Raw genomic sequence first — 17,956 nt, 5'->3', positions numbered from 1 at the left:
AAAGGCTAGATTTGGAACCTCCTTCAATGCAAGAGAAATATAGTTTTAATACATGTTGCAGTTTCATTCCTTGGAAATTTTTATTAACACTGAAAACCAGCAGAAATTTTATTAAATACTGGATACTCTAAACTTTGTATTTCACAAACCAGAACATACACAAACTCTCACAACATTACTAACATATTTTTGCAATCAGTCCACCTATTAAAATGCAGAGGGTTTTGTACAATTCAATTGCAGTGTTACAAGCGTACTTATTCAAATCAATCTTGAAAAACTGGAAGCCACAGTAATGAGATATTATTTTTAGTTACACTTAACAAATCATAACATCATGCAACTACATCAACAGAATAGTTTTTAAATGGGCAACCTTCATGAACTGAGATCCCGATGGCCAACACAACCCTATGTAATGGAAAGCTGTGTATAACCTGAGCAGAACACCAGGGCTGCAAATGTACTTCAGAGAGAGAAGCAAGGCTCTTTTAAGTCACAGCAACATAACAAGTAGGTAGGACAGAAACAGCAGAGGGCTGCAAAGTCTGTGTATCAATTAATGTATTGCTACCATAGTCTGACTTAGAGTTTCTGAAGGCCTTACCTATCATCATGCAACAGTCACTGAAGGATCTCTACAGGGTTATGTATCAAGCCACAAACCCATGCAATCATGCAGCAGTTTCTTAACTGTGTGCTTTTAGTATGGCAAATAAGGATGCAGGAGTTCCTCTTCTCTGAGTATGAAGACTACAGCCTAACAGCTTCTCTGAGGTTGTTTCCTTCTGTTGTCCTCTAAGCCCATCACATCCTACAGGCATGCTAATTACAAATACTCGGGGTTGGATTTTTGTTTTTCCTCATGATTTTCTTCAACTCATTCTTTGCACTAATTTCTCTTACTAGCCAAAGTACAAACATTACAAGAATTTACAGATACATGCTGTGTACACATGCTATTGTAGTGCAAAAATGCTTGATTGCATTTCAAAAATTTGCCAGATTTTCTCTCATCCTTAGGTTGAATTTGCTCACATGACAAGTATTTCCAGTATGAACTACAAAACACTGGCACATAAAGTTGACATACTAGTTAGTTCCACTGCGTAATACAGTGAAGGATCTGTAGGGTTTGCTTTTGATTTTTTTTTTTTCATTTTTTTGATTACCACGTATTTTGTTTCTTTGTTTACTGTTAGTTTGATCATCAAGGATTTTCTACTGAAGTAGCAGATGTTTGCTGGCTTATCACAATTCAATATTCAAAATACTAACATACCTCAGTACTTAAACAATGACTTTTTTTTTGTTGGAGATGTAACAGATGCTAAAATCAATTAATAAAAACATTAAAATATTTACACTGACAGCAAGTGTGAGAAGTGTGTTTCTTTATGTGGTACAGAGGTAGACAGGGATAGAGAGATTGTTGGATGAAGCAGATAGATATTTTTCGTGCTTTCTTATTATACCACCTAAACTAGAACCCTTTAATGCTAGTTGTGCAACAATGATTTCTATTTCTCTGCACCAAAAAGGCATATCTTCTTTGCTACACATCCCTTGTGTGGGTACTGAGCAGAGAAAGCACAGAGGAGTGTTCTAGTAAATACTGTCATTGGAAAAGTGTGTATTAGTAGCTTTCTTCAGGCAACTAAGAGAAGTACAAAAAGAAGAAAGAAGTTGAAGGATGATTGCAAGCCCACATGACATCTACCCACTCATGTATCCCTTCAGTGAAAAACAGCACCAAACACTGCATGATACCATTATTGCACTTTTTGTATTCACATTTCACTAATGCAGAATAGTCCTGTCTGTTCCAGGAATGCAAGAATGATTTATTCCATCATTTGCTTTCCATGTGGATGGCAGCTACAGCTTCTCTTAATTTCTAAGATGGATCTTTTCTCCGTTTTCCCCTTTAATCTGACATCATTAAGTCTCTGACTTACGGGGTATTGTACCTTCACAGTATGTACCGCATGATGTTAAATGGGAAGTCCTGGGAATAAAGCCAAGTTCCAGTGGAGTTCATATATTCAAACTCACAAGCATACCTTAGTCTGGAACTGGGTAAATCGCTCATTGGGCTTCTCTAATTTGAATGGAGGCATTTTCTTCTGGAAAAGTGGAAAAATCATATATATAAACTTACCAGGTGACATTACTAACATTTATAGATGAGAAGACAGTGTAGTCTTTTCCCCCAGCTGGACAAAGTTTACTGTAGACCAAGAAGTGGAAGACAATGGCAGGAACTTTTTTGGTGTTCACATGACAGTTACCTCCCTATGTAGCCAAATACAAAGGCCTCATCTCTACAGAGTATTTGTAGCAGAGGAAAGATTACTGCAGAGGTCTTTATCACCATCTTAAAACACCCTTCTCTACACAAATTTACACACAAACCTTTGCTGCCTGCTTTGCACTGTGGCATCCGTTGAAGACCGTTCTCTGACCCCAAATTTCAAGGGTAACTGTTTATGCTGCCCTGAGAGAGACAGAAGGAAAGATATGGAAAAAAAAAAAAACAACCCAAAAACAAAACAACCAAAAAAAAAAAACCCAACCAAGAACCTCCAACCTAAAATAAAGATTAGGCAGCTGGAGATTTTCTCTGCATATACTAACTCATCTGTGCCTCTAATGAGCTTTGAGACTTCTATGATGGTCTGATTGTCTGAGATACATTTTTTGTTAAGATTAAGCTCAAAAGCTACCACTGAGCGGCAGAATAGCAGGGACTGATTCTCCTATTCTCTCCTAGCAGCTAGTAGTGATGGATAAGTGAATACTAGCAACAGACAAAGTTAGCTTCAAATCTCAGACAATATTCCAATGGCCTCCCCTAGATGACACACATTTCATTTTTTAAGCATTAGTCATGGCACTTTGATGTTTTGCTACAGCAGAAGCGCTAAAAAGTACAAAAAATGAAAAGTAAACACAGTGGCTTAGTGAAACCAACAGCCAAGGAGCCCTGTCTGTATAATTCACCCCAGCAGGCAGTATTGCTGCATTTCATTTTTCTTCTGCATTGCTGTATATACTTGGTCAAAGTATCCTCACAGTCATCATTTTTTTCCCCATGGATGCCACTTTCCATCTTTTGCTTTCTTTCAGCACTGAAAATTTGCAGGAAAATCACCCATAACCCATGCATTCCTATGTGTACTCTTCACTGATTATTTCCTCTGTGAAAATGTAAATTTTCCAAAAGAACTAAGGTATTACAGATGTTCATATTTTTTCTTATCTTTTTCTGAAACCATGCTATCAGTAAGTATAATTTCTGAGGACTATGAAGCACTCAGCTGAACATTTCAGATGTTTTGAAATGCTACAGTGTTCCTTGTTAGACACTGCATCACATATTCACTCAAGGCCTCAAGAATGTCTCTTGAGACTGCTGGAAATCAGAGGGCAGCTAGTTGGTCAGCTCCTGCTCTTGGCATATGCCAGATTTCTGTAAGTGGTGATTTTAAAGAAGTTGGGCTGCAGCCCTTTCACAACCATCTGGCAGCCTTCCTCTTCAGTGCACATCACGTTAAGGTGAAACCACACAGCAAGGAATATAGCACTGGCCCTGGGACAATTACATTTATTTCTCAGTTCCATATGCTTACAGGTAAGCTTGTTGAATTTTGCAGCGTGTTTTGCAGGTCATATCTGCAGTACTGACTCAGTATTACTGCAAGACCAGTTACAAATGGAACAGACACATTTACACAGGTCTTTTTGACCTGCACAGTAGGCATGAGAAATTAATTCATCCATTAAGGAGCATGTAGTACAAGATTCCTGACCATTATAGTCTGATTTTTATTATTGTATATTTTCACATGTTGACCACATCAAGGTTTCCTTGTCTGAAAAAACACACAATTTCCCATACACCACAGAACATGAAGGTAGTGATTAGCACAACCTAGACACACTTCTTTTTTTTTCTCCTACTCTTTTTAAGTGCTGACATAAGCTTTTTGGATGGTAGGTCTGCTTGATAACCTACTGACGGGCTATCAACAACAGGTGAATTTTACAGCTGCATAACTCTGTTGGAATCAGGCTCTAGATCTGCACTCAATTTTTGCAGAAATAACTGGCTAACTACAGCTGCATTGCTACAAAATTTTCCAAATGCCTATATACTAAGTAATTCTAAGTCTTCTTTCATCAATATACAGGTATTTAGATAAAAATACAGAGCAGATCTGTAGACTATCAAATGGAAACAAGTCACTTTTTCAAATCTATTATATTTGGTAGCACATCTTGTTGTGCAATTATTCAGTCTTATTCATCACAGCTCAACACCAGGACTTTCAACAGAACTCTTTATATGGTTAATGTTCGAAACAGAAGATATCCAGCAGCATCAGAAAAGCAGATGAAGTGTATCATTACTGCAATACATCTGCTTCCATGGACATGTTTTAAAATACAATTTAATTACATGAACCGAGAGATTTTCAGTAAATAGTTCAGTATAAAGTATAAAATGCTAGCTAATTCTACACTTTTTATTCTAAAACTAGGTATTATTTCAACCTGGGAAGTTTAGGTCAATGTTAAGTCTTCACGTGTTTGCTTTTATCAAAACTGAATACTGTCCAACTCTAGTACTAAGAGAAAAGAACTGAAGAGTTTATGAACAATCAGCCAATGGTGCATCACATAACTGCCCTTAATCCTACAAGGACTATTCCCTCTAATTCTACTTTCAATTTGCAGCTATCTTCCAATTAAATATATTATCTTACAATAAAAATGTATAATTTTACTTCAATTAATTAAACTCTGGATTCCTTGACTTAAAAGCAAGTTATGCATTAAATGCAATATGGTATCAGCTTCTTGAAAGCCTATGATTTTCATTTGTGATGCCCCAAGGAGTATGGATTAAATTATCATTTACTACAGTTGTTAATAAGCACTCTATTTAAAATTACAAACACTTGCACCTTTCAAAGCTACGGGATGAGAGGATAAAATTAGTTTCATTTTTATGAAACTTCTAGATGCAGGTGCCACACTACAGAAGCTACAGGTTAATCATTAGTTTTACACTGATGTGGTAAAACCCCATGAAAACTCATTATCAAAGCTGTTTAACCTGGGCAATGAATTTGAGAACATGTCAGACATGCAGTTAGATCACAGGATAAACAGCAGGATATCTGCATGTCCATAACCCACCGAAGCTCCAGTACCACCACAACCACTTTTACTACATGGAAGAAAACGTATATACAGAACGACATAAACAAATACAGCTCTTAAGATTATTCAGCATAAGCTGAACTTGTGAATGTGCCAATGACTTGAGCTTAGCCTGAGTAATTAATCTCTTGAAAAGTAGATAATAAATGGATAATGGAAGTGGATAGCCACCAGCTCAGTGTGTATTAGAAACCGATTAAACATATGTAAAGGGAAACTGCAGTTGGATTCGAGCTCCTGAACACTTTGTACCCCTGTATACAGCATCTGACTGCCTGTGCACAGCATCCACTCTTTCCTGTGTGCTGGACTTTCCTGAGAACAGAGGCTCCTGTGTCCAGTGCAGTGAAGGCTCAGTGAATCTAGTCCATGAAATTAAAAGTACCCTGGAATGGTCCATGGCAACCAGGGCAAGCAAGTGAAGGCAAGCGAAGCTCAGATGCCCCTAAAACATCAGGGCCTCTCAGGGCCAGGCTGTTGACATAAATGCAGTTAAATAGTTGCTGAAGTAAAACAGAGTATACCAAATGAACTAACTACAGAACACATTGCTCCCTCTGATGGTAAAACCCACTGAATGATAGAAATACTCCACACATTGCATTTCACTGTTTTAAAAATTGTCATACTATCAAGTTTATTTCACAGCTGAAAGAAAACAAGCTAAAAAGGAGGAGAGGAAATGACAGCACATTCCGCTCAAGCCAAGGCCTCAACTGCTGGGAAAGCAATGTGCAGCATTCAAGGCACAGGCTGCTGGAAGAATTTTAACAGAGGAGAATCTTTGAATGGATGGAAAAAAGAGGTTTTCCTAACTGCTCGAGAGACACTATGACCATCACCATTTAGTGTGCAAGTTCTTTCTCACACTTGATCCTATCTGGGCGAGTAAATGCACAAATCCTATTTGCACAGAGTCAGTAAAAAGGATCTTTGAAAAACAGTTAAAACACAGATTACTGGATTTTGAACTACAAGAAGAGTTTGACTTTTTAATGGATGGAATTTAGTATCTACACTGCCATGTCCAGCGACACAAGGCTCCCAGGCTGCAGGCTGTTACCATGTAAATCCCCAAAATGCTCAGGTGGAGGCCCAACACATTTCACTGCAAGCCATGAGTAGTCCCACAGGGAAGGTGATTGCATGACAAACCGAAACTTGAAAACCTGGATAATTTTTTAACAGCATTGCTAACTGAAATAAGAAAAACATTCTTTTTCATTTCAGAAGTAAGTGATATTTGCTTTAGCTCCTTCTCTTGTATACTTTGACTGAATCACATGAAGAAAAATTTCATGTGGCCCAGGACCAAAGACTAAAAATTTAAAGCCAAGTAAGGTTTCACAAAAACAAGAACAACTGAAGACTTGCACTATAAAATATGCTCTTTTTCATGACAGAAATCCCATCAACCAAAACAACAAAAAAAAAGAATTAAAAAATCATAGCTGACATTCATTCATCTGCTGTTTATACACACAAAAAAAGAAAGGGAGAGATATGATAAACTGGATTTGCTGCCACATTTATGAAGATGATTGTTCAGTCTTCACTTAAACACACCTTGTTTCTTAGTTTCTCAGCTAGAGCTTGCCTTTATAAATGAGTAGAAGCCAAATGTATATTCAGTGTAAACCACACTTTTCACGTGAAAATGTAGATTTAGTTATTTAATAAGCGTGAAGGCAGTGTGCATTTAGCCTTGTAAAATGAAAAAGCTAGAGAAGATTGATTTGCTGTCATGTTGTTGAATATTTTGTTTTCATTACAAAACCCTGACTCCATTCTACTGAAGAAGAAAACGTTTCTGAACATGTTAACTCCGCCTGGACACTGTCAAAATCAGAAGCCTAAGCTTCTGATGTACATTCCCTGTGTTAAGGAAATTTGTATTTTCACTTTGCATTCACAAATAGAACAGATGTGGACACTTCTGGAAATTTTCTGAGTAATTCTGAGTTAAAATTCAATATTAAAATCAATTAGAAGTATAGCATTTATAAATTTGGTATTTTAAATGTTTGAACAAATGTTTTATCATACAAGCAAAATTCATCTGCAGAGCTCGGGATATGTCTCTGTGATTTCGATGATTTATTCTAAAAACACCACCATTTATAGAGAGAGATAATACTTTTATTAGACTGACTCATATGTTTCAAATCTTACGTCTGCATGTATAGATACAAACCTTTTCTCCGGTGAACAAGTCCTTGTGGAGGACTCAAAGAAGGTCAAAGCTGGCCTCGTTTTCAGAAGGCCTTGAAAACCGTTTTTTTCACCTGCAACTTTTCGCCGTTATTTTTTCTCGTGGTGTTATGTGCCCCAGTACAATAGAAGACACCTCTGATACCCATATCTCATCAGGGCTGTAACATCACTAGTGATAAGATAATTTCATGTTCCAGGAACCCTGGAGACCCCTGTGCAGAAAATGGCATCTACCTTGAGGAAAGTTCCTGTAGCTTATAACAGCAGCAATTTTCGCAAGTAGTTCTATCCCTAAAATTCTAAAATGGGGCCTCTCTGGAGCCAGAAATACCAGCCATAACAAACTATACAGTAGCTATGTGTCAGTCCTTGTCAGCAGTCCAAGGACAGTATGTGACAGCCGAACATTTTCTTTTAATGGCTTTCCTTGTTATTAAATAAAGCCCATACAGTGCCTTTCCATTTAAACCTCTGATACTGACACGGTAACATCTTCCAGGAGACAGGAGGTGAACCAGGGGAAACATGACAGTAACAATGACAGGAGCATTTCTGTTTATTTGCCAATCCCTCTTCTCATCCCATCTTGCAAATTTACAAGCCATGGATATTATTCTGTAGAATACTCTTGGCATTTTTATGAGACTGCCTACTTAGCTTTTAAAGAATCACGCTTTCAAATCAGAATTTTAATCAACTCAGAAAAAATGCACATTTCTGTTACATGTATGTAAACTGAACATTTGTATCTTTCATGACAAACCGTTTCTCCAACAATATGCAATTCATACGACACACAAGTCAACTCAGTTTACTCTGTATGTCAAAAGCATTGTTTGCTTCTGAATGCTCTCTCATTTGGTCTGTCCCATTTGGTAAATGACAGACATAAAACTACTGATGTAGTTTGAAAAAAGTGCCTTCAAATTTAAAGTGGTGGATTATTGTATAGAAATGACAGGATGCTGAAGTGGTAGAGGACAAAGGAAAAAGCAAAAAAGAGTTCATAGAAGTTGTTATGTCATATGTAAAGGTCTTGCAGCTGAGAGAGAACAGTGATGTTTCTACCTAAAATTCCTGTTTGATGGGAGACAAGGAATTACGGTATTACACTTTATTCTTGATCTACTGTCATTCAAAATGAGTGATAATTTTGGATCCTCTATGGCAAGCCAACTCTCTGTGCCAGTTACTGTGTCTGTAGAACAGAGGTAGTAAAATACCTAAGCAACTCAAAAAAATACTTTGAAATAAATCTTCAAAAAGACAGGCTAATTTTTCTTACTTTCTGTTGCAGCTGACTTGAAGTTACAGCATTTTTCTTCAATGATTGATTTTAATTAAAAGTAAATAATCACTCATTGAGGAAATCAGGTTTTTTTTTATATAATCCATAATTTCTTCACTTACCTATCTTAAATGTTCTTTGCTTTCCTAACTGAAGTATTTGTGCATATTGCCAGCATTTCATGACCAGAAGCTAGACCAGATAACTTTTAAGCAACATCACTAACCTGAGAAGATGAATTGCTTGTAATATTCTAAGTCCTACAAATACTGATGTAACAGAGATAAGAACCACAACATGCTATGCTGCAATGCAGAACAGCAAAACAAAGCATTTTAAAATTCAGTTTAGACTAATTTTCATTTCTTTGCAATGAGCTCCAGCCAAACTGCTAGCAGGCTGCCCACCCCAGAGATGGGGAAGATTGAATGGTGCAGGTACACGGCTTGTGCAACAGAGCCTGCAGCTGACAACTGATTTGCAAAAGGATCACATCTGACAGCTTCACACATTAAAACAAAACAAAAACGGGGAAACAACACTGTCCAAAAAAGGTTGCCAAGGATTGTCCATCTGCAAGTGGGCTATAAATGCAAGTAACAGATATAACCGTCTGCACAATCTGATAAAAAACAAATAACTTACCCAGGGCACAAGGGAGATGATAGTCCAAATGTCACAAAAATAAAAACCTGTTCATTCAGGTTTAGCTTCACATCTGCTAGTGTCCTGTCCCATAGCACTGCAATCTATTGTTTAATTCTAGGTTAAAATGAAGTAATCTAAATATGCAGGCTGTTATATAAAAGGGCCAGGGGATGAAATTACACCAGTTTCTAATAAGGCCCTTTGAAACCCTAAACTAGCAGGTTAGCAGCCAAATTGTTCTTCTTCTATTAATACAGACTGAACAGAAAGTGATGACTAAAAGAGACAAAACAAAGAGTGTAAACTTGTAGTTCTCAAAATCCTAAGTACGTCTGCTATAATGAAGCACATCAGAGAACTATTTAGGTGCTACAAATTTATCATTTTATTTACAATCTCCAAGACTAGTCTTGAAAAGCTTTTGACTCCCTACTGCTAGACTCTTCACAAATACAAGATCTGTAAAATCTCCTTTACTTCCATTTCAAAACAAAGAGAACTTTTAACATAGCTTCATCTGTCCATGTAAGACAAACTTATGAGTTTTTAAGTATTCTTTCACTTGGTAAGTAGCAGCTTGCACTTGGTGACAAACCTCACACCAGAAAATGAAAAGGACCATTTGGTTATTTTCTTCTATCTGTGCAATACACATCTTACTATTTTCCTCTTTTTCATTCAGAATGCTATTAACTGAGTCTTCCCATACATTAAAAGGAAATTCCATGCATGGATGTACAAATATATTCTGCATCTGAATTGTAAAGAAAAAGAGAGTTGTGAGCTTTTTCGGACACACAACCACCCTAGAAAGTACAGTAGGATGACAGGCCTCATTCCAGACTGCTCCACGACAGCTGCAAGGATCCACTGGATCTCAGCTGCACCTGATGCATCCCAGCTCACCTCTGCATCAGCTTGTATCATTTTCCTGCTGCTCATCCAAAATAGAGCTATTCACCTATTCAGCTATGAGTAAAGACAGGAAAGCCAAAGTGTAATAAACTCTATTCCGATTCTGACTCTTTTTCTCGCTGAATGATCTTGACTTGATTCCCCTACCTCTGCCACCCAGGAGAAGGCAAAAGAAAGGAGGCACAAGAGGGTCTACAGCACAAGTCTTAGGCAAGTAGACTGACTTCTGGTCAAAATTAGGAAAATCAAATAAATTACTAACATAATGTCATAATTTATATATATATATATATATATATATTACATCTAATCAAGCTGGCATCTCAGAAAACAGCAGCTGCTCAATTCAGTCAAATACAATTCTTCAGAGGCTCTGAGAACTGGAGAGCAAAGATTTCTGAAGCAGTGTGTGGTCAGATAGTCACTGCACTGAGTTGAAAGGGGAAGAATTTATTTCTTGTATTGCAACAAGGATGCTGAGGAATTGCCTATAGGTATGACCATACAAGTTTCACCTAGCTGATATATTTTCAGGATAGGAATCACAGAACCAATTTTTTATTGGTGTATTTTTTTGACCTAAAATAATAATAGCAATTTCAAACTTATGGAGATGACTGTCAAAATAAAAGCTTCAGGAGGATGATCACTCTCAAAAGTTAGAATCATTTCCTTTCTTTAAATAAAAACTTGAAAATTCATCTTGTTCACTGTACCAAGGAATTGTACCTGGCTTCTTTTCCCAAGGATGAAAGATTCTTTAACAGAACGCCCAGGGACAACAAAAGAGTCTTTCTCCTCAGAAAACTCAACTGTCCATCAAACACACCATGCAAAAGCCTTCTAACCCTCTAGCCCATCTCAGCTGCAAAGAAAGGCAGTCTTTAAAGTAACCAAGGACTAGACTGAAGCCAAGGTACCAGCACAAGTTTTGAGCACAAGTCTTGCACTCATGTTTATTCACATTGTCTAATACACATGCAACAGATCCTTATGCTCCATGAATTTTAATGCTCTAAATGTTATGCATTTAGGTCCCAAAAGAAATTTTGAGGCTGCAATGAAGCATTTATGTTCCCTGAACATGTCAAGAATTAGAAATCCTGCCTGATGAGCAGAAACTGCCCAGAGCTAAGCAGTATAGAACACATTAACCACTACAAAACACCACCAGCTACACTTCAAGCAGATACATCTGATACCTTCTTAGAGTTTAAACCACCAAAGCCTCCTGCTTCCTGGGATCTCTAGTCCGCAGACATACTCTGTGGCTTTTAACTAAGCCAGAGACACTCTTTTCTTTTTTGAAAATTGGCTGAGAGAGAAGTTTAATGTAACAGTGAAATGGCTTTTGAAGTGGTAAACGAAGGCTTAGTGCCCGCTATAGGCAGACAGGCCTCACACAATTCCTTTGCCCAGGACAATGCCCAAGCTCTGGGTGAGATTTTAGTCTCAATGCCCACCTGGATAAAGAGAGGGATGAAATGGCTCTCCCACCCATTACCTTCAACTTCTGACACTGTTAGTGAAGAGTAAGAATAAACTTGTCTTGAATCATGATTTTCTGTGACACTATAGTGTAAAAACAGCAAATCCTACCTTCATATGCAACACAGCACAAATTTCACCTCAATTTGGAATCTGCAGGCCATTTTCACATGTAATATAAAGCTATGAAAAAATTATGAGAAATACTACAGAGATTATACTATGATGGGGTAGTAAAAATCCTTCTAAAATATACATTTATCAGGCATCCAGTGTCGCAAAAACATTTTAACTATTATGGAAAGATGTTTTTGCAGTAACCTTAACTGGCTCATCTACTTCCTATTAATAACCACACCATGAATACTCTACAGAAAAATTGTTTCATGCAAGAGATGAACTTCTGCCTAATCTTTTATGACCTTTATAAAACTTTATTAAATTATGAAGCCATGTAGCTTTTACAGGCTCTAAAGTTTTGCTTGGGAACACTTTAAATACATAAATATGCGCAGCTGTCCCAAGTAGTGCCACCATGGGGACTTAAGACACTGTTAAGACTTTCCAGTTCTGTACCATTTAAAATCAGTAATAAAACTCTAGTCCAAGATAAAGTCTCAGACAGGAGCTACCCAGCCAGGGGTGAAGTACCCCTTATTAAAGAAAATTACTGACATTTTAAAAACATATGCAACTCTTCCCACTTCCTTGCACCTGTGTTACCCATAAAAGTCTAAATATATATATATTCAAACTATTTTATTGCATGGATAACCTCCTTCAGCATGTCAGAAATAGAAAACTTAATCCCTTTGTTCATCCTTGGTACACTAAATTGTGTACACAGGCTGAGAGTTGTAGGGATCATGGTACTGGTAAAATGTGTCCCTATTGTGACCAGTAAGAAACAGCAGAAAAGTAAGATGCTAAAAGGCCCAATACAGCAGATGGCAAGCCCAGATAGCTTTGAATTTGCTCAGAGCCTGCTGTCTCCTACAACTGCAGTCTGGTGGTGAAGAGGTATGCAGATTATATCCTTAAAGGCAGGAAAAAAATAAGAAAGGAAAAAGGAAAAGGAATATCTACCCCATTAATCCCAGGAATGTCATCAGTGACAAGAAGAATCTCTCTCTGACCTGGGACGGGGGACAGACTACCAATCCTCACAAACCCCTAAAAATCCAAGAGAACTCTGTAAAAATTCATGAAAGTCATCTGCCACAGTCTGACCATTTGAAATACTTTGTTTCTGTTTTTGATAACTCTTGATTTGGAAAAACTGACAGACCACTATGGATATACATTTTAATGCAATTATTTGAACAAGACATACCACTAACATTTTATTCTTCCAATGTCGTTGAATTATATTCCTCCAACAACTGTAGATCTGCAAAATCTTATATAACAAAGATCTTGTTCCTTTCAACAGGGAAAAAAGATTAAAACCACTCATTTAATGTACAAACTTAAAGGTTTAAAACAAGGAGCTCAGAAGATTTCCTCAATTACTACAATTTTCAAATCCAAAATAAAATCCTTTCACACAACTTGGTTGAACAGAGTTCAATTTAATCCATTCAATTTAACAACATTTGTACTTACTGACTGTTCACTTAGATCCTGAGAGTCTTCCATTGAGGTTATTCACCTTTCTTTTCCTCCAAAAGCAGAAATTGTCTTCCTTTCAATTTACAGCTCAGTATTCTAAATTAAAACAGAAGATTAAAAAATGGCATGTTAGTCTACGGTCCTCACTTCTACAGCAACTCTGCAATAAACAAACACGCTAACTGAGGTTGTGGTTTCACTAAAAGCCTAAGTTCCCATATGAAGACTAATATAATGTAAAGTGTTTCTACACCTTCAGTATTATTTTGGGAACTATCTAAAATACACCAAAAGAAACAAGAACTTTTTTTTTCTACTTTTTGCAAGAGAAAAAATAGCTCTGAAAACAAACCAATAAAGAAGTGAAAATGTTGAATACAGGCAGTGGTTTAAGTAGTCAATAAATTATAATCCTTGAGATAACATCTTAGAAAGACAGTTATAGAACAGAACCACTTAATACACATTTAATGATAACCTCTTAGCCATTAAGTGTCTGGCAGAAAAATAGGTTATTATGCAGTTATCAGCATGAAGTCCCCTCTCCAACGTTCATTAAATTCCTTTAGGATTAAATTAAATACACGAAGTGGTTTATAACAAGCAGTTCCCTACAAAGTGCTAAATGACAGACATTATCCTAATTATCTGCTATGTCTATGCCTTCTCTGATAGAGTGAATCATTCTCATCAAATATGGAGATGTTCAATAGGAAAATTCTATTTTCCAGGATCTCTGCCTGTGAATCATCATGGTAACCCTAACTATAAAGCTACATGATTATATTGCAATCTCAATTCTAAAGAAAGATCCATTCTGGAGTTATGCAAATTTGCATAATTTAGAACAAAAAAAATTGGTTTTGGCAGGGATATTTCATATATGCAATAATCATATTATTAATCAAAGCCCATGTTACATTAAAATCAATATGTAAACACATATATTAAGGAACCCAAACATCCTGGACTTGATTGTCAGTATTACCTAGATTTGTTTATCAAGAAGGCATGACAAGGAATTACCTGGGACTATGCTCAATAACATAAACATATTATGGGTCTCTGTTTTGAATTCTGACCAGCAAGCAACAGAGGGTAAAACATGTACAGCTGTATCGGCACTTGCAGAATATTTGAAAGGAACCAGAGCTATGGGTTCCCATGTTCCACATGGGACCTATGTGGAACAAGCCATAGAACCCACATATTCTCATCCACTGCCCTGCATTGCTTTGTGAATATCTCCTCTCTTAATCTCAAATGTCACTTACTCGCCACACTTCCACTTACCCCCCAAAATGTAACTCACAAAAATTCATTTTGTTTTGCACTAGATAGTTTCTAGAACACACACAATTGCATAGCCCTAGTCTACTTGGCTTTCAAGTTTCACCTAGATTTTTCCTCCACCAAATGACACCCTCCTGTCTTTCTTCCCTCTTGCCTAAGTTTCAAAATTATTTTCATTCACATTTATTTTTGCCTTGATGTTACATAAGGAAAAGACAAATTGCAAGAAAACCATGTTGCATGTATTTCACCATATCAGACAGCTGAAAATAATTCCTGTTTTTCAAAATGGTTTTAATTTCCTCTCAATTGCAGAGGGATCCAAGACGACAGTTTCTTCCCCCACAATGTCTTCACCAAAACTGTCATCACGTCCCACGATTTTCTGGCCAATGTGGAGCCCACACTCCTGTATTTGCAAATATTTTCTCCAGTCTTTGTTCAATGAATTTAAAAGGGGAATTGAAGGGCTTCTTCAAAACATCCACTCTAGGCAAATTTCAGAAAGGAGCCTGACATGAAGAATGAATATTTTAAGAGAAAGCAGCTCTACATGGCATTGCCTGCAGCAGTCTCAATCAAAGGAGGCAACTGCAAACACAAAGATTTTTACGACTGATACTAAAATATTCCATTAAAAACTTAAACATAAGATCTGCTTTGGTTTAATTAAAAGTTTGTAGTATGTTCATGCTGTTGCACTGGTAAGATTGCCTGCAGAAAAAAATGGTCAAAATACAAAATTTGTACCAAATTATTTGACTAATTTTTAAGTACGAACTGAAAAGTCAGTACCTGGCTCACACTCAAACAGTAAATGCTCTAATTCTATCAGTCGGTCACTGAAGGTGGCAGATGCTTCACTTTCTGTATAAAACTCTAACTCAAATACAGAGCTATACCAGAACAGACAGACTAATGTGTCTTTCCCTATTGATGGATACTTAATCAAAACACACTAAGATCAACAGATGGATGTCACATTTTTCAAAAAAAACCCCCAGAGTATCAAAATTTTAAATACATCCTGATGATACAAATTCAATAGGAGTTTTATTACTCAGAACTGCTAATGATTCACCCACAGTATGTGTTGTGTCCCAAAATTCAGGTGGGTGTGTTTACTGGAACACATCATCAAATATGCCACTTGTATTATTTGCCTTCTAAAAAAGACTAACTTTCATGAATTTTCAAAGTTACTTTACTGAATTGCAAGACAAACACGAGCTTTTTTAAATCTTTGCAGAAATATACAATATCCTAAATACATCGTTTGCACAAATTTGCTGAATTTTAAGTTTCCAGGGCACTGCTCTTCATCTTCACACTGCCTCAAAATTCAGCAATTTTTACTGGAAATGGAACTTTTCAAAATAAAATTCAGAAATAATATTTTATCAGTATTATTATTATACCTATCAACAGCTAAATCCTGCTGCATTCTGAGCCCAGTTAAAGTGGCTGATTGTAACCAACTACTAACGCAAAGATTTTTATAATCACAGTTATGCCAATTGCACTTAGACCAAATCCTTTACGGTTTAGTTTTATAAATTTGTAAAAGGGGAGAAAAACCATTAGAGAAGTCAGTGATTTAAATAAGACCAACATTACTCCCTAATAAAGATATAAAATTAAAGGATAATAGTAACCTCGTGCTGCTTTATGAGGCAATAATCCAGTTACCAATTCAACCTTGTAGTTTATTCCATCAAGAGAACCAGATTAAAAACAGAGGGAGGGAGGGCACTCTTATCCCTATTATGTTGCAAGTGTTTGTAACTGGGTTTAAATATTTTTAAAACTGCTGTTAAAAGCCTTAAACTCACAGACAAGCCAGAATGAAGAAAAAATGCCTGTTTCTCCTCTTTATCCACTCCTTGCAGATGTGGCTTTAAAACTGATGAAGTGTTTTATGCTCCCAGATAAAAATTTTACCTTTCTAAGAAATGTCTTAATTAGGAGGATTCCTGACTTTCCTCATCAACAAATGCATTTAAATCTAATTTTTATTTATTTGTTTTTATCTGGGGGAATAAAACACTTCATCAAATTTAAACTGCAACTTCCAGGACTTGACCATGAGGAGAAACATGTGTTTCCTCCCAGAGATACACACATAAGTTAAAGAAAATAAACTACCTGAGGATCTGCTGCACACTGCTTTATAAATGACTGAAAGTGTAATGCAATTTCATTTTTTATGGGATGTCTCCTATGATCCTGTGCTGCAACTTCCACAAGCTCAGGACAGAATGTGAATCTTGGGGATCCACAGGTAAAAACCAGCATTAAAGCACTGTATGTTTCTCAAGAATATCTCAGCGGCTGCTTCAGGTCCTCCAGCTGGCCAGAAGGAGATATGGATCTCCAACAAGAATCCACCGTCTGGAAGAGGAGTTTGGCCATCAGACAAAAGATCTCTCCCATTTCACTTCAACACAAAAACTTGGGAAGAAAGTCCTTCTTTGGCCACTAGGAACTGGTCTTCTGAAAAGAAATTCAGGGGCAGAGGGAGCATTATCCTCAGCTTCTACCACTTTTTTTTTTTTTTTTTTTTTTTTTTTTTTTTTTTTTTTTTTTTTTTTCCCCTCACATTATGTTCATCTTGGGCATTTTCACATTCTTTTTATTCTGCTTTATCTAAAGAATACCTACTTCTACTAAGATGCTGTGGCAATGTAGTTCAGTAATATCATAAGCTCAGACAAATATACTATATTGGTTAACACTTTTTGAAACATGTTGGTAATTAAGCCTAGCAGAAGGATGCTTCTGTGGTTTACACAATTCATTCAGCCACAAAGAAGAACTCATTTCTGTCACAGCCACAGGTTGGGAGCCAAAATGTTAAGAGAGAAGTGGTCACAAATAGAGAAATTTCTCATTATCTAGTGCTCTACTTCAGAAACCTGTGATAGTACTAGTACTCAATGTTGATAGCTGCCACTGCATTCATGCAGGATGTGAACCAATAAGTATGGACAAGCTCCAAAGCTCAAACTCTCAGTCTCTCAGGCAAGTCTCACTTTGGGTTTCCACCATTCTTACAGAACATCTGAGTACAAATAAAGCACTATGAAAGGCTATGCAAGGCAGGTAATGAGAAAATTGCTTTAGAATCAGTACAACAAACTAGTGAATATGCACTGCATTCTCATTAAATTAGATTATTTCATGTTATTTGTTTCCCATGAAACCCATTTCTTTGAAGGAACAGGGGAAACGGTATGGGCAATAACAAATAGGCACTGCCTAATATTCAGT

General features: G+C 36.8%; 1 protein-coding gene across 10 annotated transcripts in view; it reads right to left on the bottom strand.

Moving 5' to 3' along the window:
* The window catches only part of EYA4 (EYA transcriptional coactivator and phosphatase 4), a 139,170-nt gene that overhangs the window by 108,047 nt on the left and 13,167 nt on the right, over positions 1-17,956 (bottom strand). For all 10 annotated transcript variants that reach the window (XM_066315414.1, XM_066315411.1, XM_066315416.1 and 7 more), the window contains exon 2: positions 13,388-13,489. In XM_066315414.1, the coding sequence (XP_066171511.1) occupies positions 13,388-13,420 (33 nt within the window). In that variant the 5' untranslated portion in view covers positions 13,421-13,489. The remainder of the gene's footprint in view (positions 1-13,387; positions 13,490-17,956) is intronic.

Source organism: Sylvia atricapilla, chromosome 3, assembly GCF_009819655.1.
Source record: "Sylvia atricapilla isolate bSylAtr1 chromosome 3, bSylAtr1.pri, whole genome shotgun sequence".
NCBI lineage: Eukaryota > Metazoa > Chordata > Aves > Passeriformes > Sylviidae > Sylvia > Sylvia atricapilla.
Note: the sequence above shows the minus strand (reverse complement) of the source record. Positions and strands in the feature narration are given on the sequence as shown.